This window comes from Crassostrea angulata, chromosome 6, assembly GCF_025612915.1.
Source record: "Crassostrea angulata isolate pt1a10 chromosome 6, ASM2561291v2, whole genome shotgun sequence".
NCBI lineage: Eukaryota > Metazoa > Mollusca > Bivalvia > Ostreida > Ostreidae > Magallana > Magallana angulata.
Window position 1 is genome coordinate 13,655,320 of NC_069116.1, and position 17,833 is coordinate 13,673,152.

Below are 17,833 nucleotides of genomic sequence, written 5' to 3' on the forward strand. Positions count from 1 at the left end.
TCATTGTGCACAATAGGTTTAATATATGGCAGCGATTGTATTTATTCATTTTTTCAATGATCAATTCAAAATAACATTTTTCTGTGATAAAAGGTTACCTAAATAAAAAAAAAATACACAGGTATTTAACCCCAAATTAACTGAAATTTTTTTATCGAATATATTGAAAAAAGAAAAACGGTTTTTAAATGCAGGAACATCTTATGAAATTTCTATTAGCAGAGCTTGAAGATGAAAGTGAAGAAGATGGGATAAATGAAGAAGCAGAATCATCTGATGAAGAAGAAGTTGAGTCATCTGATGAAAATCCCCAAGGATACACTGATGATAATAAACTATGGCTCAAACCTTCTAAAAGGAAAATGGTGATTGACAAAGCATTCTTATTATCATTGTCAAATTCTTTTTGGTGTGACATTTCAAATTGCCTCACACTCAATTCAGACAGCTGCATTAAGCAAAAACAATACATACTGCTAGTGTAAAAACCATATGACTGGTTGACTAATTATCTTAGACAGAGTTATCTATACATGCTTGCATAATGCCAAAGATTGAAAAGATCATTTTTATCCAACTCAATCCTCCCCTTGCATTAAATTCTATGCAACTCTCTCTCTCTCAAATACACACAGTGACCATCCCAAGCAGGTGTTAAACCAACTAAAAAAACCAATTATGATTAAAAAGTTGCATATACTCCTTGCTCATTTCATGTACATGAAATATATTGTACGTATATAACCTACATTTGATTGCTAATTAAAGTGATGGAGATGGTTTATTTTTACACCTGTTGATCACCAGTCAAATAGTTAGTAAAGCAATACACATGTATTGATATGAAAGAACTTGAGACGTGAGTGGAAAGTGAAAGGAGTATGCATACGCACTGATCCATTTTAGCTAGCCAAGTGTCCGATTCGTTAATTCTCTGCTTGATAAAAAATTCTAACCTATGACATTCTGTGGAAACTGCAAATAATCCAAACCATGCCTTCTACTAAACATGTTCATGTATCCTAAGGATTATTGGCCAAGTAAATAAAACAATTATCCACTTAAAATATTATACCACAGAATACAATTTTTTTCTCATTCTTATTGGTTGTTCATCATAAACATTAATAAATTTAACAATTTGATTGAATAATATTTTCAAAGGATGAGGATGTCAGCGAATCTGAAGAAGAGGATGAAAATGACAGTGATGATGATGGTGATGATGATAACATGGATGATGATGAATTTGATAGTGATGAAGATGAGGAAGATGAAGACGAGAATGAAGATGTAAATCTTTTTAGAGAAGTTATTGTTTTCTATTCCTGTTCAGATAAATCGATCAATATATCATCATTAGAATCATTTGGTGGTTTTGAGGTTAAGTCTCTTCTACCTAACACTGTATTGTAGATGTTACCTATAGAAAAAGCAGCAAAGAAGTTGAATAAGAAACAAGAAAAAGACAGGTATGTAAATGTTTTCATTTCATGTTCTACTTGTAGATATTTTAATTTAATCTCTATTTTTAATTATTATTTTATATTTGATTTGTAGGAAACTTGCAGAGGCAGAACTTCAGACCAACATCTCAGAAATGGAGAAATACACCCTACCAAGTGGACAAGAAATTGAAAAAGAAAATATCCTTTTTATATAGAAATTTTACTGTGAAATAAATGTCCGGAGATATAGTGGTTTCTATCTATCGTTAACAAAGTAATGCATAAGGATCTACTATAAGTTAGGTATCTAATTTACAGATATAAACTTGCTACCCTCAGCTTCATTTTATGGATAATAAATTTGCTTTTGTTGTAAATTTGATGTCATAAAATCGCCAAGTCAGTTTTAGAAGTGTACTGTTGTACGTTGGTCTCCTTAACCTATGTACGCCAACAACCACCAGATTTACAGCTGATACTGCAGAGAATCAAAGAAGTTCAACATGTACTGGGGGACTTCAAAGGTCGGAGAGAACCAGACAGGTGAGATAAAGTATTTTCAAACAGTATACAGTAGAAACCAAGTTCTGTAGACATATAGTGTCAGAATGTTAAACAGATGACATTGACTTTGAAAGTTACAGTATGTCTAAATGATAATGTTACAGAACCAGACAGGACTACTTGGATCAGCTCATTAAAGACCTGTGTGCTTACTACAGTTATAATGAGTTCCTTATGGAAAAACTGGTACAACTTTTCCCTCATGAGGTAAAGAGAATATTTAGCAAGTATGGACCAATACACAAACAAACCAGTGACTATCAAGATTTACAAAGGTTGTTTGTAACTCCCATTTACTATGGTTTTAAAGAATATTTCAATAGAAAAAAAAACAGTGATAAATTAGAATTTTATGCTTAAACTTTCTTTGGAAATCTTGTAGATATCAGAATTTCTGGAAGCTAATGAAGTACAAAGACCTGTCACTATTCGCACAAACACACTAAAAACAAGGAGGAGAGACTTAGCTCAGGTAATACTTTGTTTAGACACTCCCCAAGCTTTGCATTTAGACTCATTATAGTTACTGGTAAGTTAATGTTTTAAGTTGCTTGTTTCATATCTTTCAGGCTCTGATCAACAGAGGGGTGAACTTAGATCCCATAGGAAAATGGTCTAAAGTTGGACTTGTTGTTTATGACTCCCAAGTGCCTCTTGGTAAGTGGTTCACAGATATGTATGAAAAAATGTACTACATGTATTACAATTTTCACAGCAGGTCTTTAATATCGTGAAAAAATATATGAGCATGTCTATAAAAATTGATATCATAATCAGAAGAGTATCTTAGTTTTTATTGAACAGACAGTATTTATACTTTGCATACTGGGAAAGCAACAAATACTTATGTCCAGAAACTGTATGTATTTACTATGTATAGAACCTATTTATTCATTGAGAAATGACTTTGTTTTCATCTTTGTTATTTTTCTCCAGGTGCCACACCTGAATACTTGGCGGGTCACTACATCATACAAGGAGGATCTAGCTTCCTACCCGTCATGGCTCTGGCCCCCCAGGAAAACGAACGCATCCTGGACATGTCATCAGCTCCGGGGGGAAAAACAACTCATATAGGTAATCACTTAACTAATTAGATACTTATAATATATATAAATAATGGTAAGGCTGAATCTGATATTATACAAATATTGACTGGGGTTGAGGGCAACATTGATTATATTAGCCCCCGAGGGACGAAATATTGCCCGACGCGAAGCGGAGGGCAATATTTTCGTCCCAAGGGGGCAAATATAATCAATGTTGCCCGAAAACACAGTCAACATTTGTTTTGTTATATGAAGAAACAAACCAAAAACTAAGAAAGTAACAGATCGCCGTAATTTTCTCGGCTCAACAAAGAATTCATGAATTCAATTCTGTGCAAAGTTCATTTCCAAAATATCCACAGCATCAAACGGTCACTGGTGATATTCCGCCGACCGAAAGAATTAATATGTATAGATGCTCTACCTGATTTTACTTCACAGTAATTCTCAAATACTTATATATATCCGTTATGATAGCAAACCGTCGCATTGCGCGTCCGTTGTTTACTTGCCTTGACTGACTGTCTATTATGACGTCACCTTGTTTTGGAGTCGCGAAGAGTTATTTACGTCATTGTTTACGAATCAACTAATCAGAGGCGTTTATTTGAAATAGAGGGAATGTTCTCTAGATATTATTCCTAGCTGGTCAATATAAAAAAAATATTGACCGGTCAATATTTTTCGGACGAGCTAATATTACAATTATTGACTATTCGTCTATATAGAGTTATATAGTGAGAATATACTACTGAATATAACAATAATCTTTATAGGTTAGAAGTCTGTTTCCTTTTTGATGAATTTAGGGCTCATGTGAAAGAGAAACCAAAGATTACTCAAAATTATCACACACTAGAACAGTTTTATTTGATCAATTAGTATTTGATATTACATGCAGTTTTATTTGATCAATTAGTATTTGATATTACATGCAGTCATTGATGTCAATAATACATTCCTGAAAGAAATGTATCATGTAGATACATGTATATGCTTGGGAGCAGACAAATAAGACACATTGATTAAATGATGTGTGTCTACCATCATTGCATTGATATCTGACATGAGGACAAGAACAGCCTAATCCTTTTGCTAGCAAAGATGAAAAAATCAATTTGGCAGTTTGAAATGGGACAACTAAGAATTAAAAGCATTTTTAGTGAACGGTTTTCTCTCCATTTAGTTTTGAACATATTATAAACAAATCTGAAAAGAAGTAAATTAGAATGAAAAAATTTACTTGTCGTTCAAGTATGTAATACATTTCAGCTTCACTGATGAAAAACACAGGAGTTATTTTTGCCAATGATGCCAATAAGGACAGGGCAAAGGCCATAGTTGGGAATGTACACAGGATGGGGATCACCAATACTGTCATCTGTAATTATGATGGAAGGAAGTTTCCCTCAGTAAGTACCTAAACAAAATGACATCTTACGCCCATAAATACTAGTCTTGCAAACAATTTGTTTAAGAACAATAAGAGGAAGGTGTCCTTTCTCCCATAAACACTTGCAGAACCATTAGAGAAAGGTGTTGAATATATATACCAGTAGTTAAAATATTAATTCTTCATACAGGTCATGCATGGGTTCGATAGAGTTCTGTTAGACGCCCCTTGTAGTGGGACAGGGGTCATTGCCAAGGATACAGAGGTCAAAATGAACAAGGTAAGTACAAGTACTAATGTAATCACACAGGAACTTGCTGGCCTGCTCTAACCTTTTGGAGATTCTTTTGTATACATTTTAAATCGATTTTGTTTATTTTGAAGGATGAGAAGGACATCCAGAGGTGCTCCCATCTCCAGAGAGAGCTGTTATTGGCGGCCATTGACTGCTGTGATGCCAAGTCAAGCACTGGTGGTTATATTGTGTATTCCACATGTTCTATTCTTGTAAGTACCTGAACCTTACAATTCTATTTTTAAATGTTTATTATTTTATTTTGGTAAATTGGGCCCTGCTTTTCCTAATCTACATAAAGAAAAAGTGTGTCCATCTGAAATCATTTGTCTGGAATATTTCTTTCCCCTTCATCTAAGTTGTTAAAAACTTCACCTAAAAAATGGATTTGGATAAATTTACTGTCTAAAGCATATTTCAAGATATAAACCCATCTTTGCAAAGTACATATCTGGAATAAACATGGCGGAGAGGAATGCGACGGACAGACAAGCTCGTTTGCCTGTGCCAGATTCATTCAGTTGGTAGAACACCCGACTAAAGATTCAGCAGGCATAGGATTGATTATATTTTCTCTCCCCTTGGTTCAGTCTGGCACGTACTGTATTTAACTTCTTTTATAAGAAGGTTGCAGCAACATTGAATGAAAGTTTCTATTCATTGGTTTAGGTTATAGCAGATCATTGAAGCATTATTTTTCTTCTTTCACTTGCCCTGTCTAGTTGCATCTTTGCTAGCTGAGGGTTTCTGATCCAGACTGCTCCTCAGCAAGTTGGATTCGGTGCAGATCAGAAACCCTCTGGCTCAGCTAGCAAAGAAAAGTTCATGCTTCACTGAAAGAGAGTTTGTGTGTAAAGGTGCTAGTCATTTTAATACAAGTGTGTGCAAAATCCTTGCACAATTTTTCTCCCTTTAAATACTGTAAACCAACTTTAATTCACATGCGAGAAATTTTTGCGAGGTTCGCGAGCGCCTCGTTGTCGCGAATATTTCTCGCTGCGAACCAGTCTTTATTGTATGGTTGTATTAACAAAATACGGGTCTGGATAAGGCTTGTCGCGAACATTAGTTGTCGGGAACCAGTTTATTGGAAGTAAATCGCGAAATAAAGTCGCCGCGAATAAATGTTGGTTTACAGTAATTGGGTTCACATTTCAACCCATATTTACCAGTGCCTGTTTTAAATTGTGTTACTTTGAACTAATCTTGTTTTCAAATTAAAATTTAATTATTTACACCATCTCAGTGATATTTATATATTTTTGAGTTTCAGGAAACTGAATGTATTTACCGTACCTGTTAGCCAAGCTAGCATTAAGTTTTTAATCAATGAATTTACAGGTTGATGAAAATGAATCTGTGATTGAATATGCACTCAACAAGAGAAATGTAAAGTTGGTACCAACAGGGCTAGACTTTGGAAAAGAAGGATATGTAAAGTACGTTTCATTGGTTTTGCACAGTAATTTGATTTCGAATTTATATACATGTAAATGTACATGTATAATGACCAATAAACATTACTCATCTATCATTTCTCTTTGTATTTCCACTAGCTTTGAAAGACATCGATTTCATCCCAACATGAAGCTGACGAGAAGATTTTACCCACACACACATAACTTGGATGGCTTCTTTGTGGCTAAACTGAAGAAGTTTTCAAACAAAATCCCAGGTATTTGTTAAAATTTTGTGTGTCATTCTGATACATGTGTCACATAGATTTATGCAGACTGGCATGAGACAAATGATCATAAAAGACTGCTACTGTAGTCTTTATACCTAAAATTTATCAATTAAAAAGGGGGGGGGGGGAGGGTCTTTGGTTACGTATAACTCTGCAAAAATATAACTTAGCCCCCCAGTTCTGACACCTGTGGTAATAAAACTTGTACAATGTATTTTAAATTATTATTAAGGAAGATCAATTTTATAATAATAGGTGCTGAGGAAAAAACCCGAGTGGCTACAGAGATGGCAGACTCTGTAAATGTAGCGGAGGATGTTAAGAAAGAAGTCGCTGTGAAGGGAGAAAACCAGAGTGAAGAGGAACCAGTTAAAGACAATAAGGACACTGCACCAGTCAAGAAAGACAACAAGAAAAAGGGAAGCAGTAAATGGAATAAAAAAGACACAGCTAAAAAGACATTCAAACCTGGAAAATTTAAGAAGTTCAAAAACAATGATGGAAAGTCAAAGCAGAAAAAGAAACCAAAGTCAAAGAATTGAATTTTATTCTGAAATTAAGCAGTACAGTAATGACTTTTGAGGAAAGGTGCAATGTTAATACATGTATAAATGAAAGTGTATATTTCTGTTATACAAACACTGCATACAAGATGTGTCAATATCCAATATATTTAGATATAAACTTGATACATCTACCTTCCTCATAATTAAAACAATATTATTTGATTTTTAAAGTTGTTGACTTTTTGGTTTACTTAATGTAATACATTGTAATGAGATCAATCCATGATTACTATAGAAACAAAACAAAGAAATCAATTTTCAAATGCCCATTTCACCAAGTTTATTTACAAATAAAAGGTCTGTGAAACAAAAAATATTGATTTCTGGTACATGGAGTTCCACATTTTTTAAAGATTTTGTAAAAATTTAAAGACAAAAATAGTGGCAGTGATATCTTTAAGCAACTGACTAAAAATAGATCTCTGTATATATAATTATAAAGAATCCTACAATGAAACTTTTAATTGAATGTTGTGATTTATACCCAAAAGTATGTGCCAGCAATTGACTGTTAACCTGAGGCATATAGCACAATTCTATTGTTACAAGTAAAATGTTGAAACAATGAATATGAGTGTGTCTTCTTTGTGATGGTCTCGTGACTACTGGCTGTTAATTGGCCCATTCCCTACACTCTCTCCCTTCAACACCTACAATATAAAGGTGCAATTGATTACTTCTTGTAATATATGTTATCATATAGGAAATAACTTTTAGAATTTTTGTACTACATGTGTTAATCATTTAGGAAATAACTTGTACAAATTTATTTTAAATCTGCATTGATGAACAAGAGTCTGTGAGACTAGGGCAGTGGATTTCTTTTCATGTTTTACCTTTCTTGCAAACTGAGGCAGGACAAAAGCACTTCTGTGTACATCAGCATTGTAGTACTGGAGCTTTAATTTGATCTCCTCCTCAATGGTGAATTTTCTGACAGGCTCCTTAAAGTTAGCATCCTGAATATAGACTATGTGAGTTAAACTAAGTCCTTTTACAATATTACATGTTCTAGTAATTGGGAAATTGGTAAAGATCATGGATGAAGCTTTTACTTGTATACTTACGCCATTTAATTTTTTTAAATAATACATTGAGAATATTATATATTTAGAAAATAAGATATTCAGATCTATTTGAACTGATGTAAACCTAGGACATTTGATGTCTGGATCTGACCACTTACAGAGTTAAGTCCGCAGAGAATGAACCCTATCTGACCACTGGGGTAGGTGGGTATTGTGGTGTAAGCATAGTCTACAACTGGGTACAGACCACGGCAAAAGTCTTGCATCCCCTTAATTAGATCAATGTGAAGCCATAAACACTCCCCTACAAATAATCAATTCAACATGTAATGGTGCAATCGTGTCTATGAAATTTTATTTCTCGTATAAATTTTTACAGTAATGACATTAGTTATTATAAAAAAAATCCTTCTATAAAGCAAATTTTACACATTTTTATTGGTGATTTTTAATGATTTGCTTAATCATTTGATAATTTGACGATGCCATACCTTGACAGCAGACAATGCCCCCTGGGCGAAGTGCATTCTTCATCAATTCATAATATGACTTCTCAAACAAAGAAGATGCAGGTCCTGCAGAATAACAAAAATGCCCTTAATGATCATAAATTGATAGCTGTATTTTGATATTTACACTGTATTTACAATGGTTGACAATGCTCCAAGAAATGATAAAAAAAATACTCTAAATCTAGTGTTACATTCATGATATATCTGCAAGATACATGTGCCATCCAACCACTGATACATAGATTGGTGTACCGTATAAAAGTATCCGTTACTTGTGACTGCATACAGTGTGAAATAACTTAAGAATACTTATTGCTCATGGAAAATAATCTTTGAGGATTAGTTTTTCAATGCAAATTAAATGTTATGCATAAAATTCTAATTTACAATAAACTAGACAATATTAAGATTGCGACTTTCTCGCATTTCGCTTTATCCTTTGATGCAGGAACTTGGTTCAAGGTCATTGCACATCATTTACCGACAGGTGCCCTTGGTAAAGTATGAGTCAAAATGCATTAAAGGGGAATAGTCACGATTTTGGTCAAAAATTATTTTTTTGATTTTAAATGTTTATAATGCTTCAGTAAGGCATTTTTAATTGGCAACCAAAATTTGACTGTCATTTGTTGAGTTATAAGCGAGTTTCAGAGCTCCTCTTGAAAAAGATTTTTTACTGGTATATTGAACCTATGTAAACAAAAACAGGGCACTAGCCTTGTTTACATGCGAAGAATTGTGAGCCCTGTATCTTGCTTAATACTCATCGACGGGCACCCAAATTTCATTTGATCATTAGAAATGCATTCGTAAAGCATTGTAAATAATAAAAACAGAAAAATAAAATTTGACCAAAATCGTGACCATGTCCCTTTAAGACTAATGGAGATTGGAAGAAAATATACTCGGGATTACAAATTTACACAGATATAATATGACCTTGACATTGAAACTTGACACTAGGCTCAAGATCATTGCTTACCCTGAATTGAACATATTTTATTGATTAAATCAAATGGATTAGACACAAGTTCTAAATAACTTAGATAGTCTTCTCCTAATAATGAAATTTTAAAAATATTGACAGTAATAACGTTAGATATGAATACACATAAATAAACATGAATAAACAATCTACTACATATATAATATTACCTTATAAATTCAAACAATTTTTGAAAATTAAGCGACCATATTCACTCAAAAAAAATTGTACCATCTTGAAAATTTCAGTGTTTTGTGTATTACCCTATACCCACAAGCACTTTTTCGGTTAAGTCCCAGTTAGAATAGACCAAGGTGGTGAAAAATATGGTCTGGATATGGATTTCACTTAAAGAACCTTGACCTTAGACATAGAAACTTGGACCAAGGTCACTGCCGTACTAAACTAAAATGTATAATTAAGTATAAGCCTGGACGAGTGAAGAAAAGAAAAAAAATAATGGCCATACAAGGATTTAAGAGATATGATGTGAATTCAAAACCCTTCATACTCTTTACCCAAAGGCACCCTGTGGGTAAAGTATGAGCGACAGAGGGCTGTGGGGAGAGAAACTATTCTCTAGTGGCTCCAGGACAAGTGAAGTCATACAGATACTATGACACCAATGCCAGTTTTTCCAAATAAGCTAGACATCCCAGTTTTCATTCTCTTTATATGTCTATTGGACAGCTCTACAGATATTCATTTGGTATATGATACCAAGATCATTTTGCCTTCTATCCGTTTATTAAACTATCTTACTGAACTTGATAAATACATATAATTTACATTTTCTTTTTTGGACATGATTTTTTGAAACTAAATAATTGTTAGATATGATACACATGAGTGAATCAGTATTTCTGTATCTGTGCCAAAATATTTTCCCACAAACATGATCAATAAATACCTCCATACTATGTTACAACCTTAGTGACAAGTGTATTCCACCCATAAACACGTGTACATACTTGTACATAAGGTAATAAGAATGTGTTTATTGTGTCAATGACCTTTCTAACCTAGTTTGTGAATGTCATCAGCCTGGCATTGACCACAGCAATGTTGGAATATGTACATCTCAAGCTGACCAATTTGACAAGGTTTACTGTTTGTTAAATTCTTTAATATTAAATCACACAATTATGTTAACAGCAAACCACTGGTTGAACAACATTTTAAGTACATGAGGAATTGGCTGCAGTGATATTTTTTTTGTACCACCATCCCCTCCTTTTGAATTTTTTTTTGGGGGGAGGGGGGGGGGTCAACATCATTTCCTCAAATTGAAAAAAAAATCACTTCATTACTAATTTAGCAATTTTTGATGAAAAACTTGCTAAAAACTATAAAAAATAAGCAACGACATATAATTACGGGTGAAGTCAAATTAAGATTTGTCATGAGAAACAGATTGAAGAGAGGATGATATGCCCAACAATTCACATATTTGCAAAGAAATAATTTTCTTTATTTCAGTTGCAAAAAACTATCTTCTATAAATTGGGGAAAAAATGCTAATTTTTGGAAGGGGAAACCACCTAATATTGGTATAGTATTTATGCCTTAAAAAATAACTGGGCTGTCAGAAAATACAATAGCTTAGAGTGTTATAACCATCAGCTGCACAAGCCTTAGACAGTGGTGTTGTTGTTGTGACCTTCAGCTGTTATGAATCACTGCTTTGACCAACAAGTCATTCATTTGTGTGACTTGAAGGATGGCTAGCTATATATACTGAAAGTAAGTGCACATAAAATATTGTCTTTTGTGAAATGCCAGAAATTGACAATAACTATCAATGACAAATTTTACTAATAAAATACATGTATTATTTCTATAAAGTGAAGTTTTTAAATGAATAACCAGCACTCCACCCCCTACCCTCCACTCCTCCTCCCCTTTTGTATAGAACATACAGAGAACTTCAAATTGTGAGTGTTCCATTTCCAGACACTCAGTTGCAAATTCAAATTCAACACAATTTACAACATCTACATTCGGATATTATCAGTATTATAATGAATTAAAAAAATCTGTTCTTATTCCTTTCAACATTTTTTCACAATCTAATTTTTTTTTTATTCCCAAAAGCTCCCCTTTTACCATGAAGATTTCTCACAAACAAATACAATCATGTTGATTCATACTCAGTTTTCAGAATACTGGTACATGTTTAGATATAACCAATTTACCTATTGGATCTGAGGAGTCGGTAATAATGACGTCAAATTCTCCCTGATGCTTCTTCATGTATTCAAATCCATCACCAATATGCAGTGACAATTTTGAGCTCTCAAAACCAATGGCCATCTTTGGCAGATACTTTTTGGACACCTCAATAACTTTCTGTTAGGATTATAATATACAAGTCATTAGAGCCCAACAGACATTTCTGTACAACTATAGGTGTAAATGTACTACATCAAAAACTTTTTTATTTGTCAATGTTCCACATTGTCTGTATCAGGTACTGTGGAATCATCAATACTTGTGGAGGACCAGGGGTCGTGGCTTTCATGGGTAACCCTTGCCCATAAATTCACATCCCAATGAACATATATACAAGTATTTGTTCAATATTTAATAAAACTATTTCGATCTTGGTACCAACGAAATTACGTCCCCACGAACCAGAAAAATTTTGGCCATCCACGAACATTGACCCCTACGAATAAAAAATGATTCCACAGTATATTAGATATAACACAATGGGTTAGGTATGTTAGACATCATCAGTTGTAGATGTTGATGAGTCTTACACTCACCTCATCAATTTCACACATCTCCACAGACTGGACCTCTGGGTGTTTGACCACCTCCCTCAGCACCCCACCGTCTCCTCCCCCAATAATCAGCACCTGATCAAATCAAGCAACAAGGTAATGACTGTCTGGAACTACTTTAGGCAAGAAGATTGCTGCATGTTCAACACTGAACCATTAGCAGCAGGTTTCAACAAAAGTGAGGTTTTCTTAACCTTAACCTACAGCACATTTCATAGAGCACACAGGACTTTTCCTGAATTCTCTAAGGGTCAGTCAAACCTACTAGTCCCTTCAAAAATGTTAGATCTTCAGTAACAGGCAATGCCTTCCATTAAGTAATCAAACCACATTTACCGGTACTAACTTTATATACATGTACATATACCTTTCTTGGATTTGGGTGACAGTTCAAGGGTAGATGGGCCAGCATCTCTTGGTATGAGAATTCATCTCTTTCTGTACACTGAATAACCCCATCTAAAACCAGCACATTTCCGTAAGTTTTACTGAAATGCAAGCAAATATTAAGTTTTGCTTTTACAATGGTATTAAATATGACATAGATTTATTTTACATGAAGAACCATTTTAACAAGAGCTTGGACTTTCGGTAGTTGTGTCAAACAGCAATGTGACGTAGGCCTGTCTATTTTATTGCTTGCCACTCGGCTATGGCTTTTGAAATCAACAAGATTTGTGTGGCCTTTGAGCTAAGACGGTGTATGTTTCACTTGAAACCTGCGTCATTTTAACTTGTTTTAACGTAAGAAATATATAGTTCCGTCCTACTGAAAATCCAAGGCCTTTTTAAAAATTTCTATATTATATATCTCAAATGAAAAAAATAACGTTAATTTAACTTAGACTGTCTGAATGCCTGCAAAGCAGGTGTCAAATGAATTTATAATTGTAGTTTATTCCATCTGCTGACAGAAGGGATAATCCAAATTTGTAAATTCTATATTAAAATAATATCATAGGGACATGTACTTTTCATTTATATCGATCATTATATATACCAGTAGTTTGTTCATCGGACATCCAAAAAAATGGGTGGGAGTTGGTGAGAGATTTAATTTCCAGTATAAATTATTTTTTTTTTGTAGGCAATATTTTTAGGCAGTATATAAATAAATTTGTGCGCACAATTATATTTTTTCTACTTCTTTCTTATTTATAAATTAAAACTTTTTAAAATGAGAAAAATAGAGCGGAAATAGAACAGAAAAAAGCCCAGGATTTCCTTGATGTAGGAAATGAAAAATAATATTATTTGTATAGTTTCATTTAAATACCAGTGCGCGGGGTCCAATGAGTAAGTGATTATATTGGTGTGGCCTTAGACATCAACCAATATATTATGTATTGTCCATATAATATAATTTGAAAGCCCTTTGACAAACATTCAAATCAGGTAAAAGATCAAAGGCAAAGGTTAAATTTCTTTGAACATAGAAAAACATTGTATCTTCACATGCTTTTGGACACAACTGTGCTGTATACCTCCCATTTTTCTCTGAAAATAAAATTGTTGAGGAAAAAAGGGGAGGGGGTACAGCATAGTTTTCTCCACAAACATCTGCCAGTGGGGATATCGTGAGATCTCTTCAAATTTCCACTTCTTTACACTTTCAGAAGTTGGCCCAATTTTTGGGAGTTGATTTTAATCAACTCTCCTATGCAGTTACTCTGGCAAACCGGAAGTGAAACAGTATTTGGACCTAAGCACAAATCACCTAAGCACAAATCACCACCACTGACAAGACTTAGTACTTTTAAGTACTTGAAAATAATAAATAAATTCTGAATGCATTCAGAAGGATTGTTTTTCAAAGAATCTTATTTATTAATACCTGAAAATATAGTCAGACTTTAAATGGTACAAAGAATTTAGATATTTTTTGTAGTCGTATGAATTCCTACGCCAGAGTTCAATATTTCTTGGATACAATTTTCCAGAAATATTTCGATTACTGATACATTATGCATTATAGAATTTGATGGCATTAATTCTATCTTTAAATATTACACAATATGATTCATAATGGGTTTTCCGTCTAGAGCTCAGAATTTTTGTAAAATTTGATGGCATTAATTCTATCTTTAAATATTACACAACATGTTTCATAATGGGTTTTTCCGTCTATAACTTGGAATTCTCGTCAGAAAAGCCTGATAATTCATACTAGAGAAAATTGTGTGTAATTCTTCAAATATAGCACTTAGAAACTACTTGCTATGCGAAATTGCCTATTTTTGATTTAAAAATGAAGAATAATCAATAAAATCAACTCCCATCAGTTCTTCAGTACTTAGATTTAAAATATTAATTGCCACATGCATAATTATATTTCCATAAAATGTGTATTATTTACATTAGAAAAAAATCATAATATAAATTTTTTATAAACCTTTTTTCAAAAATTGGAATCAAAATCATGTTTATTTCGACAAGAAATAAAATTTCATTGATATTTTAAAATATTTGAAATAATTTGAAACAAAAACAATTTATCGATATATCTTAATCACTTTTCTTGATACCAAATACATAAACACATTAAACTATAATATGTCTACATACTTTAACACTTATATCTAACATCGATATTGGGCTATCGCACAAACAACAAGCATGATAGGTAATCAGCTGTTTGCGGCCATTTTTCCCCCGACACCGGCAACGTGGGAACTATTCGCGGCTCAGCAACGATGTGTTTTTACCTTTTGAAAACCAATACGTCCTGATACTTTGATCTTTCTTGAAATAATACATCTTCTACTTGAAGCGACATGGCTTGTCCAGGCCATAATTCACTGATTTCACTGAACCAACCGTCTTTGATTGTGTTCATGTTGATTTATTAATCACGTTTCGGGCTACTCGGGAATCTCGTTGTTTTAGCTAAATTGAAAGTAGCCACGAGGCTCTACGAAGGTTGTGGCAAGGTAGGTGGCAAGGATCCTACGGGTGTGTACATCCTGTCATGCCGAGTTTAAAAAAAAAAGGGGGGGGGGGCTAGTTGTTTATTTCTTGATATATAGATCTATGCATTAACAAAAGAAAAGTAAGTTGTAATGTTTTAAATTCAAAAACTAAGAGGCTGGTCTAGTCCTATTAATTCCACGCTTTAGATATTTTGTTCATTGCATGAATTAAGTTTAAAATATTATCGTATTATTACTGATTTAAAGTTAAAATTTCACAGTACATTCAACTATAATTATACAATCACATTCGAAAATAACTGGAGGAGAAGGATATAAAATGTTGGCAGTATGAACAAAATTGCAGGTGAGCAAGTTAATTACAAACACAGGGGCCAAGCTTTGTTGCAGGTCTGTAAAAAGAAAAATCGGAATAGACGACCTGGGACGCGTACGTCCACCCGAATTTTTTCAGACCGGGTGCTACAGAACTACAGCTAGGACCAAGGTATAAAAACATAGTCCGAAATTTCTGACTAGGACAAGGCCCGTTTTGACCATGATGATTACATTGTCTTGATATTATGTCGGGTCAAAACAGGCTTAACTCCTGTACGTGGTAGCAGGGTTTAAGCTCAAGGTGCTAAGAATTCGCAAGTGAAAAAAAATCCCAAAGATATACGTTTACTTTTTACATGATAATGGTTTCCCTGCATGACAGACCTATCTATTGCTATAACGAATCGATTATTCATGGGAACTGGACGAAGGTCGCTGATGAGCTTCCAGGGATTTGTACGATTATGTACAATGTATAGCGTGCCTATTAGCGATAGATTTTTTTGTTTCCATCACTGTTCTTGCGTTAACTACGTCTGAGGTCTACGCCGTCAACCACGGCCAATAAGTATGATCCTCTCCCACCACCTGGAGCTATGCGGACTCCGGAATGTGGCTTAAGATGATGGAGGTGACAAAGTACTGAAGAAACAACCATCTCAGTGAATGGAAATGGCCTAGTATAAGCACTACTCTAGATAATCTATCGGAATTTCAATTTTTGAGCATGATTTATAATCAGGAAAAGGTCGGTTGACAAAAGTACTAGTAACCCTTCCACCCCAACATAAGGATAAGATAGTGCAAATGTCCATTTGGTTTAGTCATATTTTAATTTTTCCCAATTAGATATACTAGTACATGTAATTGATAGTTATAACACAGGTTTGCTAAAGCACTATTTTTAATTTGGGCAGTTTTGAATATTTTAACAAACGATAAGAGAGAAAAAATTATTGCGTTAAGTTTTGGTGGTTTCAAACACGCAATCTAAAATATCTAGTCATACATGTATAAGGTTGGTTCTCGAAGTAACTACTGAGCCATTTCAGCCACAATAAATGCATTGTTTAAATGTTATGTATGCGAATTTGGTAACGAATTGACGGACTTGTGTTACTTTCTAAAATGTTTAATACCAATAGTTTCAAATTACACTTTTAATGTAAGGTGGGTCATCTCTCCACGTTTTTGTTGATTGAAATCGGGTTGTTTTCCATTATACCTTATGTAGACTATGACAAAAATATGGATGACAAACCCACTCTATAAAAGAAAAGGCATTGAAATTTTGTTAAATGACACTATTTGGAGGTGTTGATACGCATATGCCAGTTTAAATCAACATATATTCTAAATGTTGGACATACGGTATATTTAAGGGTTTCAAATCGATGTTATGTAAAATATACATTGTTTTGAATGATTAAAATTATGAATATCAGATTTTTTAATATGCTAATTTTTCAGTGCCTTATCCGTCCTTACATAGGAATTTTTCCACCCATCTTCGTTTTCCAGGCTGAAAGTTTTCCAGGGGGGGTCCGAGGAATATTTCAGTTTTCCAGGGGGGGGGGGTCTGGACCGCCCCCAACTCCTTCTAGATCCATGCATGCCCTCTCCCCACATTATAATTAACAAACAAGAAGGAAGAACAATACCGTATTTATTTCGTGAATATAGATAATGTACTTATGATAGGTTGTTGTCACGAGACTCCTGAAAGAGATTTGAATATCGGTCCACTCTGCTCCCAATAAATGCATGGAGCGGAGAGGACCAACACCCTTGGTCAACGAATATTACAAAGGCATAACAATTGTGTCACAATGGGTCTTAATTACGAAATCAAGAGACTTCAGAGTCACCGAACAGGTTATGGTGGCGTTTTGAGCGGAATGAAATATTTATCAACAAAACTTTGAAAATCAATCAACATTTCAATCAAAAATTCGTTCCGTGCAATAATTATTGTAATATATTGATCTGTTAATTACAAAAGACGAATAGGGCCACATAAATATTATCTTGTGATTTATTTCGAGAAAAGATATCATAATTACGAAAAAAAGATCTCGATATTGCGAGTTAATGATCTGGTTATTCAAAGAAAAGATCTCATTATAATGAGTAAGTTATCTCATTAATACGAGAAAGGAATAATATAAAATGGTGCGTTTCTGGAAAGACCTCTAAGTCGATTGATTCACCCTTTTCAGTCTTTTTCCTTTCCTCCACATAAAATAATCGCGCATTTGACATTTTATCTTAT

At 33.8% G+C, this 17,833-nt stretch overlaps 2 protein-coding genes across 4 annotated transcripts in view; one reads left to right on the plus strand and one right to left on the minus strand.

The window, feature by feature from the left end:
* The window catches only part of LOC128189348 (uncharacterized), a 25,688-nt gene extending 18,315 nt beyond the window's left edge, over positions 1-7,373 (plus strand). For 2 of the 3 annotated variants that reach the window (XM_052860921.1, XM_052860922.1), the window contains exons 4-18: positions 223-365; positions 1,165-1,293; positions 1,417-1,472; positions 1,561-1,646; positions 1,898-1,991; positions 2,117-2,219; positions 2,395-2,484; positions 2,582-2,669; positions 2,949-3,089; positions 4,334-4,473; positions 4,645-4,734; positions 4,839-4,961; positions 6,091-6,188; positions 6,306-6,424; positions 6,692-7,373. In XM_052860921.1, coding sequence (XP_052716881.1) covers positions 223-365; positions 1,165-1,293; positions 1,417-1,472; positions 1,561-1,646; positions 1,898-1,991; positions 2,117-2,219; positions 2,395-2,484; positions 2,582-2,669; positions 2,949-3,089; positions 4,334-4,473; positions 4,645-4,734; positions 4,839-4,961; positions 6,091-6,188; positions 6,306-6,424; positions 6,692-6,978 — 1,787 coding nt within the window. In that variant the 3' untranslated portion in view covers positions 6,979-7,373. Of the gene's footprint in view, positions 1-219; positions 366-1,164; positions 1,294-1,416; positions 1,473-1,560; positions 1,647-1,897; positions 1,992-2,116; positions 2,220-2,394; positions 2,485-2,581; positions 2,670-2,948; positions 3,090-4,333; positions 4,474-4,644; positions 4,735-4,838; positions 4,962-6,090; positions 6,189-6,305; positions 6,425-6,691 lie in introns of all 3 variants that reach the window. The other variant, XM_052860920.1, reaches the window with a different exon arrangement.
* Positions 7,258-15,201, minus strand: LOC128189351 (spermidine synthase-like). The gene is made up of 8 exons (XM_052860924.1): positions 15,019-15,201; positions 12,681-12,801; positions 12,296-12,388; positions 11,723-11,876; positions 8,522-8,605; positions 8,189-8,334; positions 7,839-7,961; positions 7,258-7,652 (listed from the first exon to the last, which is right to left on the minus strand). The coding sequence occupies exons 1-8, from the start codon at positions 15,147-15,149 to the stop codon at positions 7,605-7,607; spliced, it is 900 nt and encodes a 299-aa protein (XP_052716884.1). The 5' UTR covers positions 15,150-15,201; the 3' UTR covers positions 7,258-7,604.
* Between the last annotated feature and the right edge of the window lie 2,632 nt (positions 15,202-17,833).

What these genes read in the sequence shown, in the direction of transcription:
- LOC128189351 (XM_052860924.1), bottom strand. Translation starts at nt 15,149, where the DNA reads ATGAACACAATCAAAGACGGTTGGTTCAGTGAAATCAGTGAATTATGG. An exon ending in CGACTCCTCAGATCCAATAG is followed by an intron (nt 8,606 to 11,722) that starts GTAAATTGGTTA and finishes GTTATTCTGCAG; the next exon opens with GACCTGCATCTTCTTTGTTT. An exon ending in GGGCATTGTCTGCTGTCAAG is followed by an intron (nt 8,335 to 8,521) that starts GTATGGCATCGT and finishes GATTATTTGTAG; the next exon opens with GGGAGTGTTTATGGCTTCAC.